Here is a 12,192-nt window from a genome sequence, read left to right on the forward strand (position 1 = left end):
GATGAAGTACGTCGAATAGTATGTCGGGCTGTCGACATTCTATTCGCCTATACATAGCAGTAAATCGCCTAATGTACCCGTGTTGTTTGCGAAAACACGGGTTAGAGGGGGGGGGGATTTTGAAGGCAGCGGTAGGAGGAAGAGGGGGAGGGGGGGGGCTAGGTACGTATAAATTAATGACGCTCGCAAGCGCACCAGTCATTCGTCGGAAACCGTTTCGGTGGGGAATGGTATTCATGAGGCGGCCACAGTGCCATTGTGGAGCTTCGCGCCCGAATGCCGGCGGTCTTCGTGAATAATGAATTCGAAGGTCATGACACTATGATGAAGCGATCGCCGCGAATACATCGAGTGCGCCCAGGGAGACAAAAAGAAAAAAAGAGGCATTACAGAGAGGACGTCGGTAATGGTTTATGCGAGGGTAGTCCATCCTACTTTAGACGTGTATGGCGATGTGCAGTGTTTTCTTGAAGTGGGCGACCGCACTTGAAATATATCACAGTACGTGCAATGAAAGGAAAAATGCGAGAGGGAGGGGGGAGGGGGTAGGGTAATCTGTATGTTAATGCAGCCGGCAAGGCGCTGCATTGCTGGCAACAGTGGGTGCCGAGCGGCGGCATTTTCTATATAGTATGGTTTAAAGTTTCCGTTTCTTTTCGGTCTTGTTACTTCTAATGGTAAACTTTTTTTCTGCACTCTAAACTAGACAGAAGCCAGCGGGAATATAGAGGGGCAACTGTTTTAATGAGAGCACATGCTGCCCAGAGGAGAAACAGTCCCCGCTTCTAAACGTCATCTCCAGCCACATTTCTTGGTAGACTTTCTCCGCGATAATACACTCAGGATTTCCTTACAATTTAATTTTGCAGTTCAGTTTCTTTCTCTATTTCGTATTTTACCCACATCTGTAACGGTGTAAATAAGTAATATCTATACCAACTGAACTACCGTATTAAGTTGCATGCGACCACTGGTAAGTAGTGGTTAATGTTGCCTGGTTAATGTGTACTAATGTTCTGCGAGTGAGTTATCATATTTGTTATCATTAGGTAATCTTGGTCAAGTGATGGTCAGCTTTGGCCAGCGTTTGGTAATGTTGGCTAATACTTGACAGTGTTGCCAACTGCTCGCTAAGTGATGACGACTGTTGGCTCACAGTAAGCTAACGTCGGCTAATGTTGGCTGTCAGCAGCATTGTGCTCGTTCAATTTCAACGCGATGGTTTAGTCGTCAACCAATGTTTACCTGTTAATCCTTTTTCAAGTTGACTGATTGATTGATTGATTGATTGATTGATTGATTGATTGATTGATTGATTGATTGATTGATTGATTGATTGATTGATTGATTGATTGATTGATCATCTCTGGCACCGCAATGTCGTCACGAACGATGTCCATCACTCGCTGATCCGCTAGTTCTCGTTTTGTTTCTGCGCAGGCGCGAAGTCCGAGCGGCCCGCGCCACCTGCCGCCACCTGCCGGCCGTCTCAGGCCCTACACGAGGCTGCCGCGTGAAATGTCAACGTGACGTCACCACCCATTGCTAGGTATGGTCTCTAACCGTTGTTTCTTACTGGCCCTAACCATTTGCCATGGTGGCTCTCCTTTTTTGTTAGTTTATTCGTTGATGTGCGCTAGTGTCAGTAGGTCACCAAAGGCTGTACGCACTGTGCACAACTTGAACTCTGGAAGCGATGCCAAACAAAACAACATAGATATATCAAAAATCGCAGTTTCGCTAAAATGGAGAATCGTTGACAGGGATAGTGGCAGAGAGGAAGTTATATACATGCATAGGCGTGCGCAATGTTCCCCATCGGGGGGGGGGGGGGGGGCAAAGGTTCATCGCAGCGCCCCCCACCCTACTAATCAATGTATGGGGCAGATTTTGCGCCCCCCCCCCCCCCCTTAAGTGACTAGAAGGGTCAATGTACGGAGCATATTCTGCGCCCCCCTCTTAGGTGATTAGGGGGGCGCCCCCCCCCCCCCCCCCACCCTGTGCGCACGCCTATGTATACATGGGCCCGTCTGGCTCAGAAGGTAGAGCATATGAGACTCAGGGTCGTGAGTTCTTGCCCCACGTTGGGCGCCAAATGTGGGCTGAGAGCCAATGTTAAGCCGGGGCCTTTAGAACGAACACGGAGACAGCAACAGGCAATACACCTTTACTAGCTGAATATCCGGGCCCGACTGGCGGGCTATCCTTGCGAAGGGAAGCACGAGCGCCGAGCATGAGCGTGATTCAGGCCGCTTTTATTGAAATAAAAGATAAATGCAGGAGTTCAAGGATTTATGGAATGAAGTACTCATTTATTTACATTCAATACTGCTGCTCTCAGCTGAGAGCATAGCAGGAGGGCAATACAAAAAGTAAGTACATTGTATAAAAGGTTCGCAAGACAATCAAGTATGCAAACAAATGTAGGAAAAGAGAGCTTACAACATTACGACAACAAACAGCGGTTACATAAATACATGCAATGAACTCACATTTGTTACATCACTGAAGTGTGACTGGATAAAACAATTCTTCTCTTTATAATTTCCCACTGCCGGCTTGGCGGCGACCAGCGCCCCACAATATCAACAATCGACATTAATATATCAAAGGAATAATTTTCATGGCAGTGATAATAAGGGTGGGAGATAACTGTAAAAAAAAACTACGAAAGTTGAAACTCGAGCGAGTTCGTACGACACATTTGAATTTAGACAGCTCGAAACACGGGAAAGCAGTGGAAGACATACATTAACAGCAGGCACTACTGATGCGTCTTTCTTCAGCTGTTCTTCGCATTTTTATTGCGCCGTTTTAGATTCAAGTACGTGCAAGTGACAACCTTTTGACATGTCCGATATTTCCCTGCGAACTCACAAAGCCCCTTAAGAATACGAAACATACGAAAGTTCAACGCGGATGATCCTCTACAGACCTAACGAAAACCAGCACAGAAACGTTTCGTGCATGTCTGACTGCACGCTGTTTACCATTACTTCCAGTACAAAGCGTAGGGTACCTTTTCGTGATGCAGTAACGCACTCGTTTCCACGTTTCCAAGTTTTATCGCGTACTTATATGGTGCTGTGAGGCGGAAGCCGGCACCGCTTTATCCCATCCATCTTGTCCTATAGTTTTCCTTGTAGCGAGCGGGTCTGTACCGCGAAAGAGCGATCTTCGGAAGCAATTCACTATCTCGAGCGGCGCAACGCGCCCTTCGAGAAAAAACAGGGGCACGTCTTCTTCTTCCAATTGGCAGTCCATTGTTAGGAGGAGTAGACGGGAAGAAAGAAAAAAAAAACGAAAGCCTCCCGACGAGCAGCTTTCGATTATGTTCGCCCCCCTCCCCCCGTTTGCCCTCTACCCTCCACCACTCTCTCATCGATCCGATCGCGAAGCGGGCAAAGTACGCTGCAGCGGCAACAGATGACGCTCCGATCGCCGCAACTTCATCCATCACGCGGGCGGCCCAAATGTTTGCCAAGCGCTAACCAACCAGCGTGCCTGAGAGAACTCGCCGTCGTCGACCGGGAAACAAAAAAAAAAAGATGGCGCGCCCGCCGCGGTAGGCTTAGCACTCGTGCGCGCTTCCTCCAAGCCATGCCGATGTGGCAGTGTAAACACTAACGCTGCCGCCGAAGGGGGCCTGGGCGCGACTGACCGCGTGGTCCGCCGGCGCAGCTTCGACCTGACACACACGCTATGTCGAGGTCATTTTCGATTAGTGCGTGCCCACTCGCTGCATCCTTCGCGCTATCAAGGTGTCTGGTACGGAATATGCGTGGCATAGGAGAGTCCGGAAGTCCGTCCAGACGACGTAGAGACCGTGAGGAGTAGACGATGTTCTTTCAGCTCTGAGATGAAATAGCATAGCCGGTAGGTAGTGGTGGTGCAAAGAACGTTTATTACGCGGCGCACGAGATTTTTTTATGCCAACAGAAGCGGTCACATGAATGGCCATGATTGGCGACACGTGCAAGCGGTCTTATACTCGTGCGATATCATTTCTACATTAAGTTTGTAGAAGTGCGGTGATATGGCGGCTTCAGTTGACGAGTCATCCGCCGCGGTGGTGAAGCGGTTATGGTGCTCGACTGCTGACCCGAAGGTCGCGGGATCGAATCTCGACCTCAGTGGCCGCATTCAGATGAGGGCGAAATGCTAGAGGCCCGTGTACTTAGATTTAGATCCACGTTAAAGAACCCCCAAAATGGTCGAAATTTCCGGAGTCCTCCACTACGGCGTCCCTCATAATCATCTCTTGGTTCTGGAACGCAAGACCGCAAGAGTAATTGTTATTACCGTTGACGATTCGAACGTCGTGGTTGCTGCTTGACAGCGGTCTTCTCGTACATCCGTACCCTGAAGAAATGAAAAAAAAAATCGTTAAACACGGGTTGAGCCGACGTTTCGACAAGCGGTTTTGTTCTCTTCGAGGCAGCGAGAAGACAAGGACACTTGTCGAAACGTCGGCTCTGGCGACACCCCGAGTTCAAGGTTTTTTTTTTTTTTTTAATTTCTTCCAGCTTCGACCTTACCCTGCACTCCGTACATTAAAGACATCTACCCGCTGAGGGCTCTCCTGAGCTTTGTTACGGCGCCAGTTTGCAGCGATTGGTTATATACATCGTAGCATGCAGGACTGCTTTCGATTAGACGCTGCTTGGTTCGCTTCGTGCATAAAAGCAATCCTGTGCAGCTGTCTGCGTTTTGCGGTGCATTTCCCAAATACCAGAGGGCCATGCATGCATATGCTTGCAGTACATCCATTAGAGTCACTGCTTGTCAGCCTTTTATGGACACAAAGAGCAAGGAATTCCTAGTTGCTTCGGCCATTTCGGCAGCTGACAGAAATAATTTACATGTCTAGGTCAACTTCCTAGCCGACTGCACACTTCGAACAGCGTGGCTGCTCTTGCAGACAAGCTCCGGCCGATCCTCGCGCTGATACCGTTCTTGAGGACCCAGCGCTTATTCCTCTACTATAACTGCTTGTTTGCGAACACTAAAGCCGCTTGCTAAAACCGTAAGCTGTAAGCACATGCGCCATTGTTAATCCATTTTCCTGTACGGACTCCCTTTATCGCAAGGCGAGAACTAATATTCTTAATCAATCATTCAGTCAGTCAGTCAAGCAGCATCAATAATTACAGATAGGCACTTCGTACATGGCATCTGAACCTGTAGACTAGAGCCCTAGTTGCCGTTTCGACAAAAACTGTGTCCACAGGTGCAAGTCACAGGAATGACGTTGACAAAATTTAAACGCAGAAGGACGCGACAAGAGGTACGTCAGTAATGACTCATCCATAATTACAGATTGGTCACGAGCGTTCCGGAGAAGTCAACAAAGAAATACAATTCCATCCGGGCAGTCTGATAGGTCGCCCTCTTGTTTACGATCGCTAAAGCCTCTAGCTAATACCGGAAGCTATAAGCGCTCGACTCCATTGTTAATTCAGTCTCTCGTTCCGGCGCTCATGATCGTACTTCCTGTGGACCCTGCTTCTGCTGTTCAGCCATTCCGCCTCATCTACCGGAAAACAGCAGACGACAAGGGTTAGACGGAGCAGACGACGTCGTCGCAATTTGGGGACAGATCGGAAGTATAAATGGAACAAACACGCCCCCCAGAGAGCTGTTCTTCATTGGCGGAGGATGAGGGGAATGCTTGTAAACAGTCTCCCTTGATCGATGACGTCGTCTAGACCCCACCGCGCCGCGTCTGTCGTGGATGGATACGCGTATTGCCCCTTTGAGAGAAGCGTGCAAGGGAGCGCGCAGCGTAATCCTCGTGTCTTCCGCGTCGTGTGGGCCCCAGCCTTGTGTGTACAACTTAACGCTGTCGGTCATTACGGCTGGCCGTGCTTTGTCGCGGCGACAGCGGGGGAACTGTTATTATAAGAGAGGTAATATAAAGATAACACCGGGTAATATAAACAAGGCAGCAGTTGAGGAGAAGACAGAGGCTAGAAGAGGATGAAAAAAAAATCACAGTTTCGCCACAGGGACGAAGCAATGTATGCGATGGCAACAAATTGGAATGCTATAAGAAGTGAGGCTGGCAGCTAACTCCTTTGGAGTCGATCTCGCGTAACTCTACAATACGCTGGTGCAAGGGAATACGGCCCCTACAGGAAGTGAGTCGGTTTACGGGCTCTCTGTCATCTCAACGCGAAGCAAGCGGTAAGAGTACAGCACACACAAGGGTATACGAGCCGTCTACTGATGTCAGTCGAGACAGCACGCGCGCACCAGAGCTCGCGACCGCGCCCTTATGATCAATTTTCCCTTCTCTTGTCCTGTGTCAAGTTTGTGCGCTACGTGAACAGTTATGCATCGCCAACAAGCCCAGCCCCAACAAGTGGAACCATCGACGGCAGGCCTCGCACGCGGGTTGATGTTGTCGCTATGCGCCCTTCGTGCGACGGAGATGGCCAGGCTCGTTTGATTTCTGCTTCAGCCGCGTTCGTCGGCAGCGCTCGCGCGTAGGACGTACGAGGCGAGTGGCGATGTTATTGATTCGGACTTTGTACGGAACGTGGATGGCGACGGCAAAAATCCGCCGAGTCTCCATAAAATTCCTATCGCAATAGCAACAATTCGCTGCCGGCGAAAACAGCAACTCAACGTGTACGCATTATACGAAATATTTCCTTTTCTGGCTTTCACTGGAGTGACGGTTTTGCTGCTTGTACGCAGGGAGGTCATGGTGAGGTCTCGAGGCGAAGACACGGCGGCTCACGAAGAGGATCCGCTGGGTGCTGAGGACTGGCCCGACGAGGCGCGCCAGCCCGACCGGAAGAGGCCCAGGGCGGACTCCAGGTACGACGACCACAATGTATTGATTATGTACACATACCCGAGGTCTTGGTATACGCTTCAGGTGGCGCGTCACAGTTGCTTGTGCACCAGCGCCATGATATGACATCAAACACCTCTTTACACAGGGGCCCACACACCCGGTCGCTAGCCCGGCAAACAGGCTGCGCCCATTACGACAGTTCTAGGTTCTCTCAACCCCTCCGTACGAAGCAACGCCTTTGCTTTCTTTTTTATATATATTTCTTATTGAAATGATCTATTAAAGAGGTCCGCGCCTTCACTGGCAGCACCGGCTACACTTTCTGGCTTAACAGAGGAAACAGAATGCAGAAAAAGTCACAGTGTCGCCTCAAGGGCGAAGCAATTGAGCGCGATAGCAACCATGATATACCAAGTAATGCTAGCACCTAACTCCTTTGGGATCTGATCCGGCGTAACTTCTACAAAAAATTCAAGGACACTTTGTACATTCCAAAGTGTGTTCGGCGAAAAGCCTGTGGCCATTCGACTGACTATGCCATGGTATCGGGGGAATCCACATTCTTGGGGCGCTTCTCCATACCGCTTGCCGTGGAATCATCAGCGGGCCGCTTAGGAGCCATCCGACTAACTCGACTGCTGCAACGAGACGTCTGACGAATGAGCGTTGCCGCGCGAGCCATCACGTGATTGCTGAGAGAGTGTAAGGGGGAGAGGACACAGCTGGCACCGTTCCAGTGCAGGGACAGATGGACGGACGCCGCGAGTATGAGACATTAAAGGCTTTCGCCGTAAAACACTGGCGTAAGAGAGTACGGACCACTCCTGCTAGCGAAGCGATTTTCCTGCTGTCTGTCTTCTCAACGCGAAGTAAGCGATGAGAGCCCAGTACGTACAAAGGTATGAGCCAGCTAGTGGTCTCTAAACATCTACGGCGCGCACGGCCGTGGGCAACAACGCCCTGTAAGTCAAAGTATGCATTTTCTCCGGAGGCACACAGCCCCTCCACCCGTCCCCCCCCCCCCCCCCGCCTCCGGCTTCTATCTCCGAGAGGCTAGTTTCCTCTGCGCTTGAGAAGCCATCGACGGCAGCCCTCGCACGCGGGTCGAAGTTGTCGCATGCGCCCTTCGCGCGAAGGAGATGGCCGGCTCGTTACATCTCTGCTTTAGCCGCGTTCGTCCTCGGCAACTTTCGCGCTCTTTTGCTTACATATTGAACATATGACGCGCGGGGCGATGTTATCGGTTTGGACTTAACACAGAACATGACGGCGACGGCAAAAACAACCCGATGAGAATGTCCACATATACGCCATTGCAAATGAAGAGAAAGATGTTACAAAATATGTTATACACTAGAACACCAGATGTGCGAACATAATAAAATCCAAACGTGTCATGAAGCACGAACATACGAGCGCGAATTGAGATGAGCAATGTTCACTCACATGTGCATTTTGCTTTTTTTAGATGCGAAGTATCTTAAGGCGGAGCTCAATCCGGTGGTGGTGGTGGTGGTGGTGGTGTGCGGCGTGACCACCCTTATTGCGCATGCGCATACCCTCTCCACACACCTCCTCTCCACTCACCCTCTCCCCTCCCCCTCTCCACTTTCCCTCTCTCCTTCCCATTTCCACTTTCCCTCTCCACTTTCCCTCTCCCCTCCCCCTCCCCTTCCATCCCTCTCCACTTTCCCTCTCCCCTCCCCCTCTCCACATTCCCTCTCCCCGCCCCCTTTCCACTCTTCCACTGAAACGCGGGCTAGACATGCCGAAATTCTCTCCTGCGCAACGCCGCGATGAGCTCGAGCGCATGCGCGTCCCCTCCCCTTCTCCCTCCTCTCCTACGCTGCCCCCTCTCGCCCGCCTGTCGACCGCGTTCCCCGCTCGCCCTGTGAGAATTAACGGCCGGGCTAGATGGAAGATACGACGCGCGTAGCGTCCCTCTTCGCGTTCCACGACGCGAGGTCGGTAGCATGCCCAACGAACGCCAACGAAACGCGATCGTGCAAGTGCTCCGGCTTCGCATCGCCTCATGGTCCCCTTTAGCGGGAGATGGTGTAATTTTTTTATTTTCCTCGTGCTTCATTTCAATTTGCCAGCCACTCCTTCCCCTACGTATCGCAGCAAACACGGAAGTGTTCCGGTTTACTTTGCTACTTTTCTATCACACCTTTTAAAGTATGTTTTCTTTTATGCACCAGTGTTGTTAGCGAAAGCGGTTGTTGATGGAGGGGGGGAAGGAGGGTCTTAATTATCGCACAACACTAATTCTCCACAATGGGGGACGGCACGTCGGAGTCTCCCATTTTTCCGGAAGCGGCAGCTGTCATAGTTAAGCCGGCAAGCACCTAAGTAAGCCCGTGCTTATTTCGTAAGTCTGGCTGCCTGTTTGAAACACAGCTGTGGAAGAAACAAAGTGACGTTAAAAAAGAAGGGTTTCTTGACATTTTCGTGAACTCGTCATGTATAAACATTCGAAGCGAGTAGTTTTTCCTTCTTCCACACCGTTTCACTGTGTTTCCGAAGCGCCAGCTGGCTCAGCAATCACCGCTGCTAATATTAAATCCCAGCATTTCAGTTATCTATCTATCTATCTATCTATCTATCTATCTATCTATCTATCTATCTATCTATCTATCTATCTATCTATCTATCTATCTATCTATCTATCTATCTATCTATCTATCTATCTATCTATCTATCTATCTATCTATCTATCTATCTATCTATCTATCTATCTATCTATCTATCTATCTATCTATGCCAGGAACACGTTATATTGTTCAGATTTGCGGAAACCAGGTTTTTGCGGTCTCTGATGAGTGAATCACTGACTGAATCAATTGTTCTTCGGAATTATTTGCACTTGCAGTCGAATCTTCAAACATCAAGCGCCAGTCTTCTTGCCACCATAGCCGTCGTACTTCCTAGCTCCACTGTCGCATGTATTCTGCACCTAAATATGTTGGCAATACACATCTGATAGGTGCTCGCTTGCCAGACGCTTCAGACCCACGTTGGATTTCTCGTCGGTGCTGCATTTTTCGCATATGTTTACGCTCTCATCTATGCCGCATCGCGCATTTATGGGGTGGAATATAAGAAAACAAATGCCCTCTCGCAAACCTAAAGAAACGCCAGCTTTCACAAGTAAGGCATGAACCTACGCAAAGATGAAAGGATAGATAGATAGATAGATAGATAGATAGATAGATAGATAGATAGATAGATAGATAGATAGATAGATAGATAGATAGATAGATAGATAGATAGATAGATAGATAGATAGATAGATAGATAGATAGATAGATAGATAGATAGATAGATAGATAGATAGATAGATAGATAGATAGATAGATAGATAGATCATCTCGGCGACGGCGGAAATCCTACGGTGGGTCAATATAACTGCAATACACATACATTAAGTCAAAGTCCGTGTTCTACATGTCCTCGCCTCACGCAGATCTTCCAGCAACCTGGCGAACGACATCTCGGATGGCGCTCGCTCTGATTCGTCCTCGTCCCAGGGGGGCGGGGCGACGAGCGACTCGCCTCCTCCTCCGCCCACAGACGGCGCCACTCGACGAAGGCCGCCCCCGAGCGCCGCCGGTGCTGCCCCTACCGGCGGCAGGCGGCGGCGCAGCGCCCTTTCGGCCAGGGAACGCAACCTGCGACGCCTCGAGAGCAACGAGCGAGAGCGCATGCGCATGCATTCACTCAACGACGCCTTCCAGGTACGCCTTGCAGACTATACCAGGCGCGCTTGTGACGTAGGGTGGAAAAGCCCATACTCCGGTGTTTTACGTGCCACAATGTGATTGCGATGACATTTCGTATAACGGTGGAGGAACTCCAGGTTAATGTTGACCACCTGGCGTTCCTTAACGTACAGTCGGTCTCAAAAGTTAAGTTCATTCATTGCCTCGCGTCCCACTCGTGAGGTAATGAGCTCTCATACTGAAGTAAATCGATACTTGCTTAGAAACGTGGTTCGGGACTTTTTTACAAGACGTGAAGATTGACACGAAGCCAGGTCGTCAGAACTTATTCCTACGCCATTGTTGAATTTCCGAGGCTGTTGAACTATGTGTCTTTTAGCTCGGAAACACTCCTACACACTTCTTTGACAACTTTGTTTTTTTTTTTTTTGTAACACAGCTCAGAGCAAGAGGAATATTAATCACAGTGGCTTCGTCCGGTCACGGGCCCTAGCGTTGAATATTGTCAGCAGCCTGAGGTCACAATACGCACAAACTTCCACAGAAGCTATAAGTGAGGACAAATGTTCAACGAACCGTGATTTAAAGAGACAGGATTGAGTGAACTTTGAGAGTGATACGAAATACCAGTCATTTCCGAGATATATAAAGGGCGGAACGAGTCTGTAAGCTTTAGGAGCACTTCGCGTTCATCTTTGTTTTGCGTCGGACGAATAAAACGCTGAAGGTCAGGGACCTCCAGTTCTTTCTTATCCAAGTATTTTCTGTGTGACCACTAGTGTCATTTGTCACCTTGCTAATTCTATTGAAATATTTATCGTCGTTGTAAATGTCGGGCAAATATTGTTCCGCTGGCTTCTCCAGGAATATGTTTTTTTATTTAATTAAATTATTCTTGGGTTATTTTTTTATTTCTCGAATCGCCTCGACACATAGTCGGGCTACAACTTTATTAGTCGGTGGCATTTTCTCCTGAGTGGCGGATGAGCCCAAGCATGCACCAATGGGCGCGCGCTCCAGACTGACGCCATGAGCCGGACGGCCGCTGACTTGGCCTTCCGAGAACGTTGCCGAGTGCACGAGCGCGGGAGTATATTTCTTTACTCTCGGAAGGCATTTAGCTAGAGTAAAACGATGCTTTGCAGAGAAATCCTGCTTTTCTTTTTTATAGTGCTTATAGACACTAGATAATCTTAGTTTCTCCGTATGTTTCTCACAGTTTGCGTGTTAGGGTTGCCGGAGAGGTACGCGCGATGGACCATGCCTGTCGCGACACCTGATGATGCAGAGCCCAGCCAGAGACCCACAAGGCTAATATTGCAATGACTTGCACGCTTATCTTAACTGCTCGTGTAAAGCATTGACACTGAGGTAGTCACTAACTCACATTACTTTCATTATCTTGTTTTGGCGAGAACATTGACGCGACTGTAGAAAAATTCAAGTGTGTTCTTTTTGGTGAAATCGCCACAAGATGCCGCTACGTCTTTGCTTAGTGTAGAGTCACTGGAAAATCAGAGTACCGCAAAGGTAGGCTGCACGCTGGCAACATTGGGTGGCGGCGGCCATGTCCCTTCCAGACTAGCTTAGTGCAATTGTGGCGCGCGACACAGCGGCAGGACTTCACGTGGTGTAACACTCAGGACGTATTCACTAACTACGAAC

At 49.4% G+C, this 12,192-nt stretch overlaps 1 protein-coding gene across 1 annotated transcript in view; it reads left to right on the top strand.

Moving 5' to 3' along the window:
* The window catches only part of LOC119399836 (protein dimmed), a 148,139-nt gene that overhangs the window by 117,528 nt on the left and 18,419 nt on the right, over positions 1 to 12,192 (top strand). Inside the window, exons 3-5 of the mRNA XM_037666695.2 lie at positions 1,441 to 1,549; positions 6,703 to 6,825; positions 10,272 to 10,542. Of these exons, the coding sequence (XP_037522623.1) occupies positions 6,710 to 6,825; positions 10,272 to 10,542 (387 nt within the window). The 5' untranslated portion in view covers positions 1,441 to 1,549; positions 6,703 to 6,709. The remainder of the gene's footprint in view (positions 1 to 1,440; positions 1,550 to 6,702; positions 6,826 to 10,271; positions 10,543 to 12,192) is intronic.

Source organism: Rhipicephalus sanguineus, chromosome 7, assembly GCF_013339695.2.
Source record: "Rhipicephalus sanguineus isolate Rsan-2018 chromosome 7, BIME_Rsan_1.4, whole genome shotgun sequence".
Classification (NCBI taxonomy): domain Eukaryota; kingdom Metazoa; phylum Arthropoda; class Arachnida; order Ixodida; family Ixodidae; genus Rhipicephalus; species Rhipicephalus sanguineus.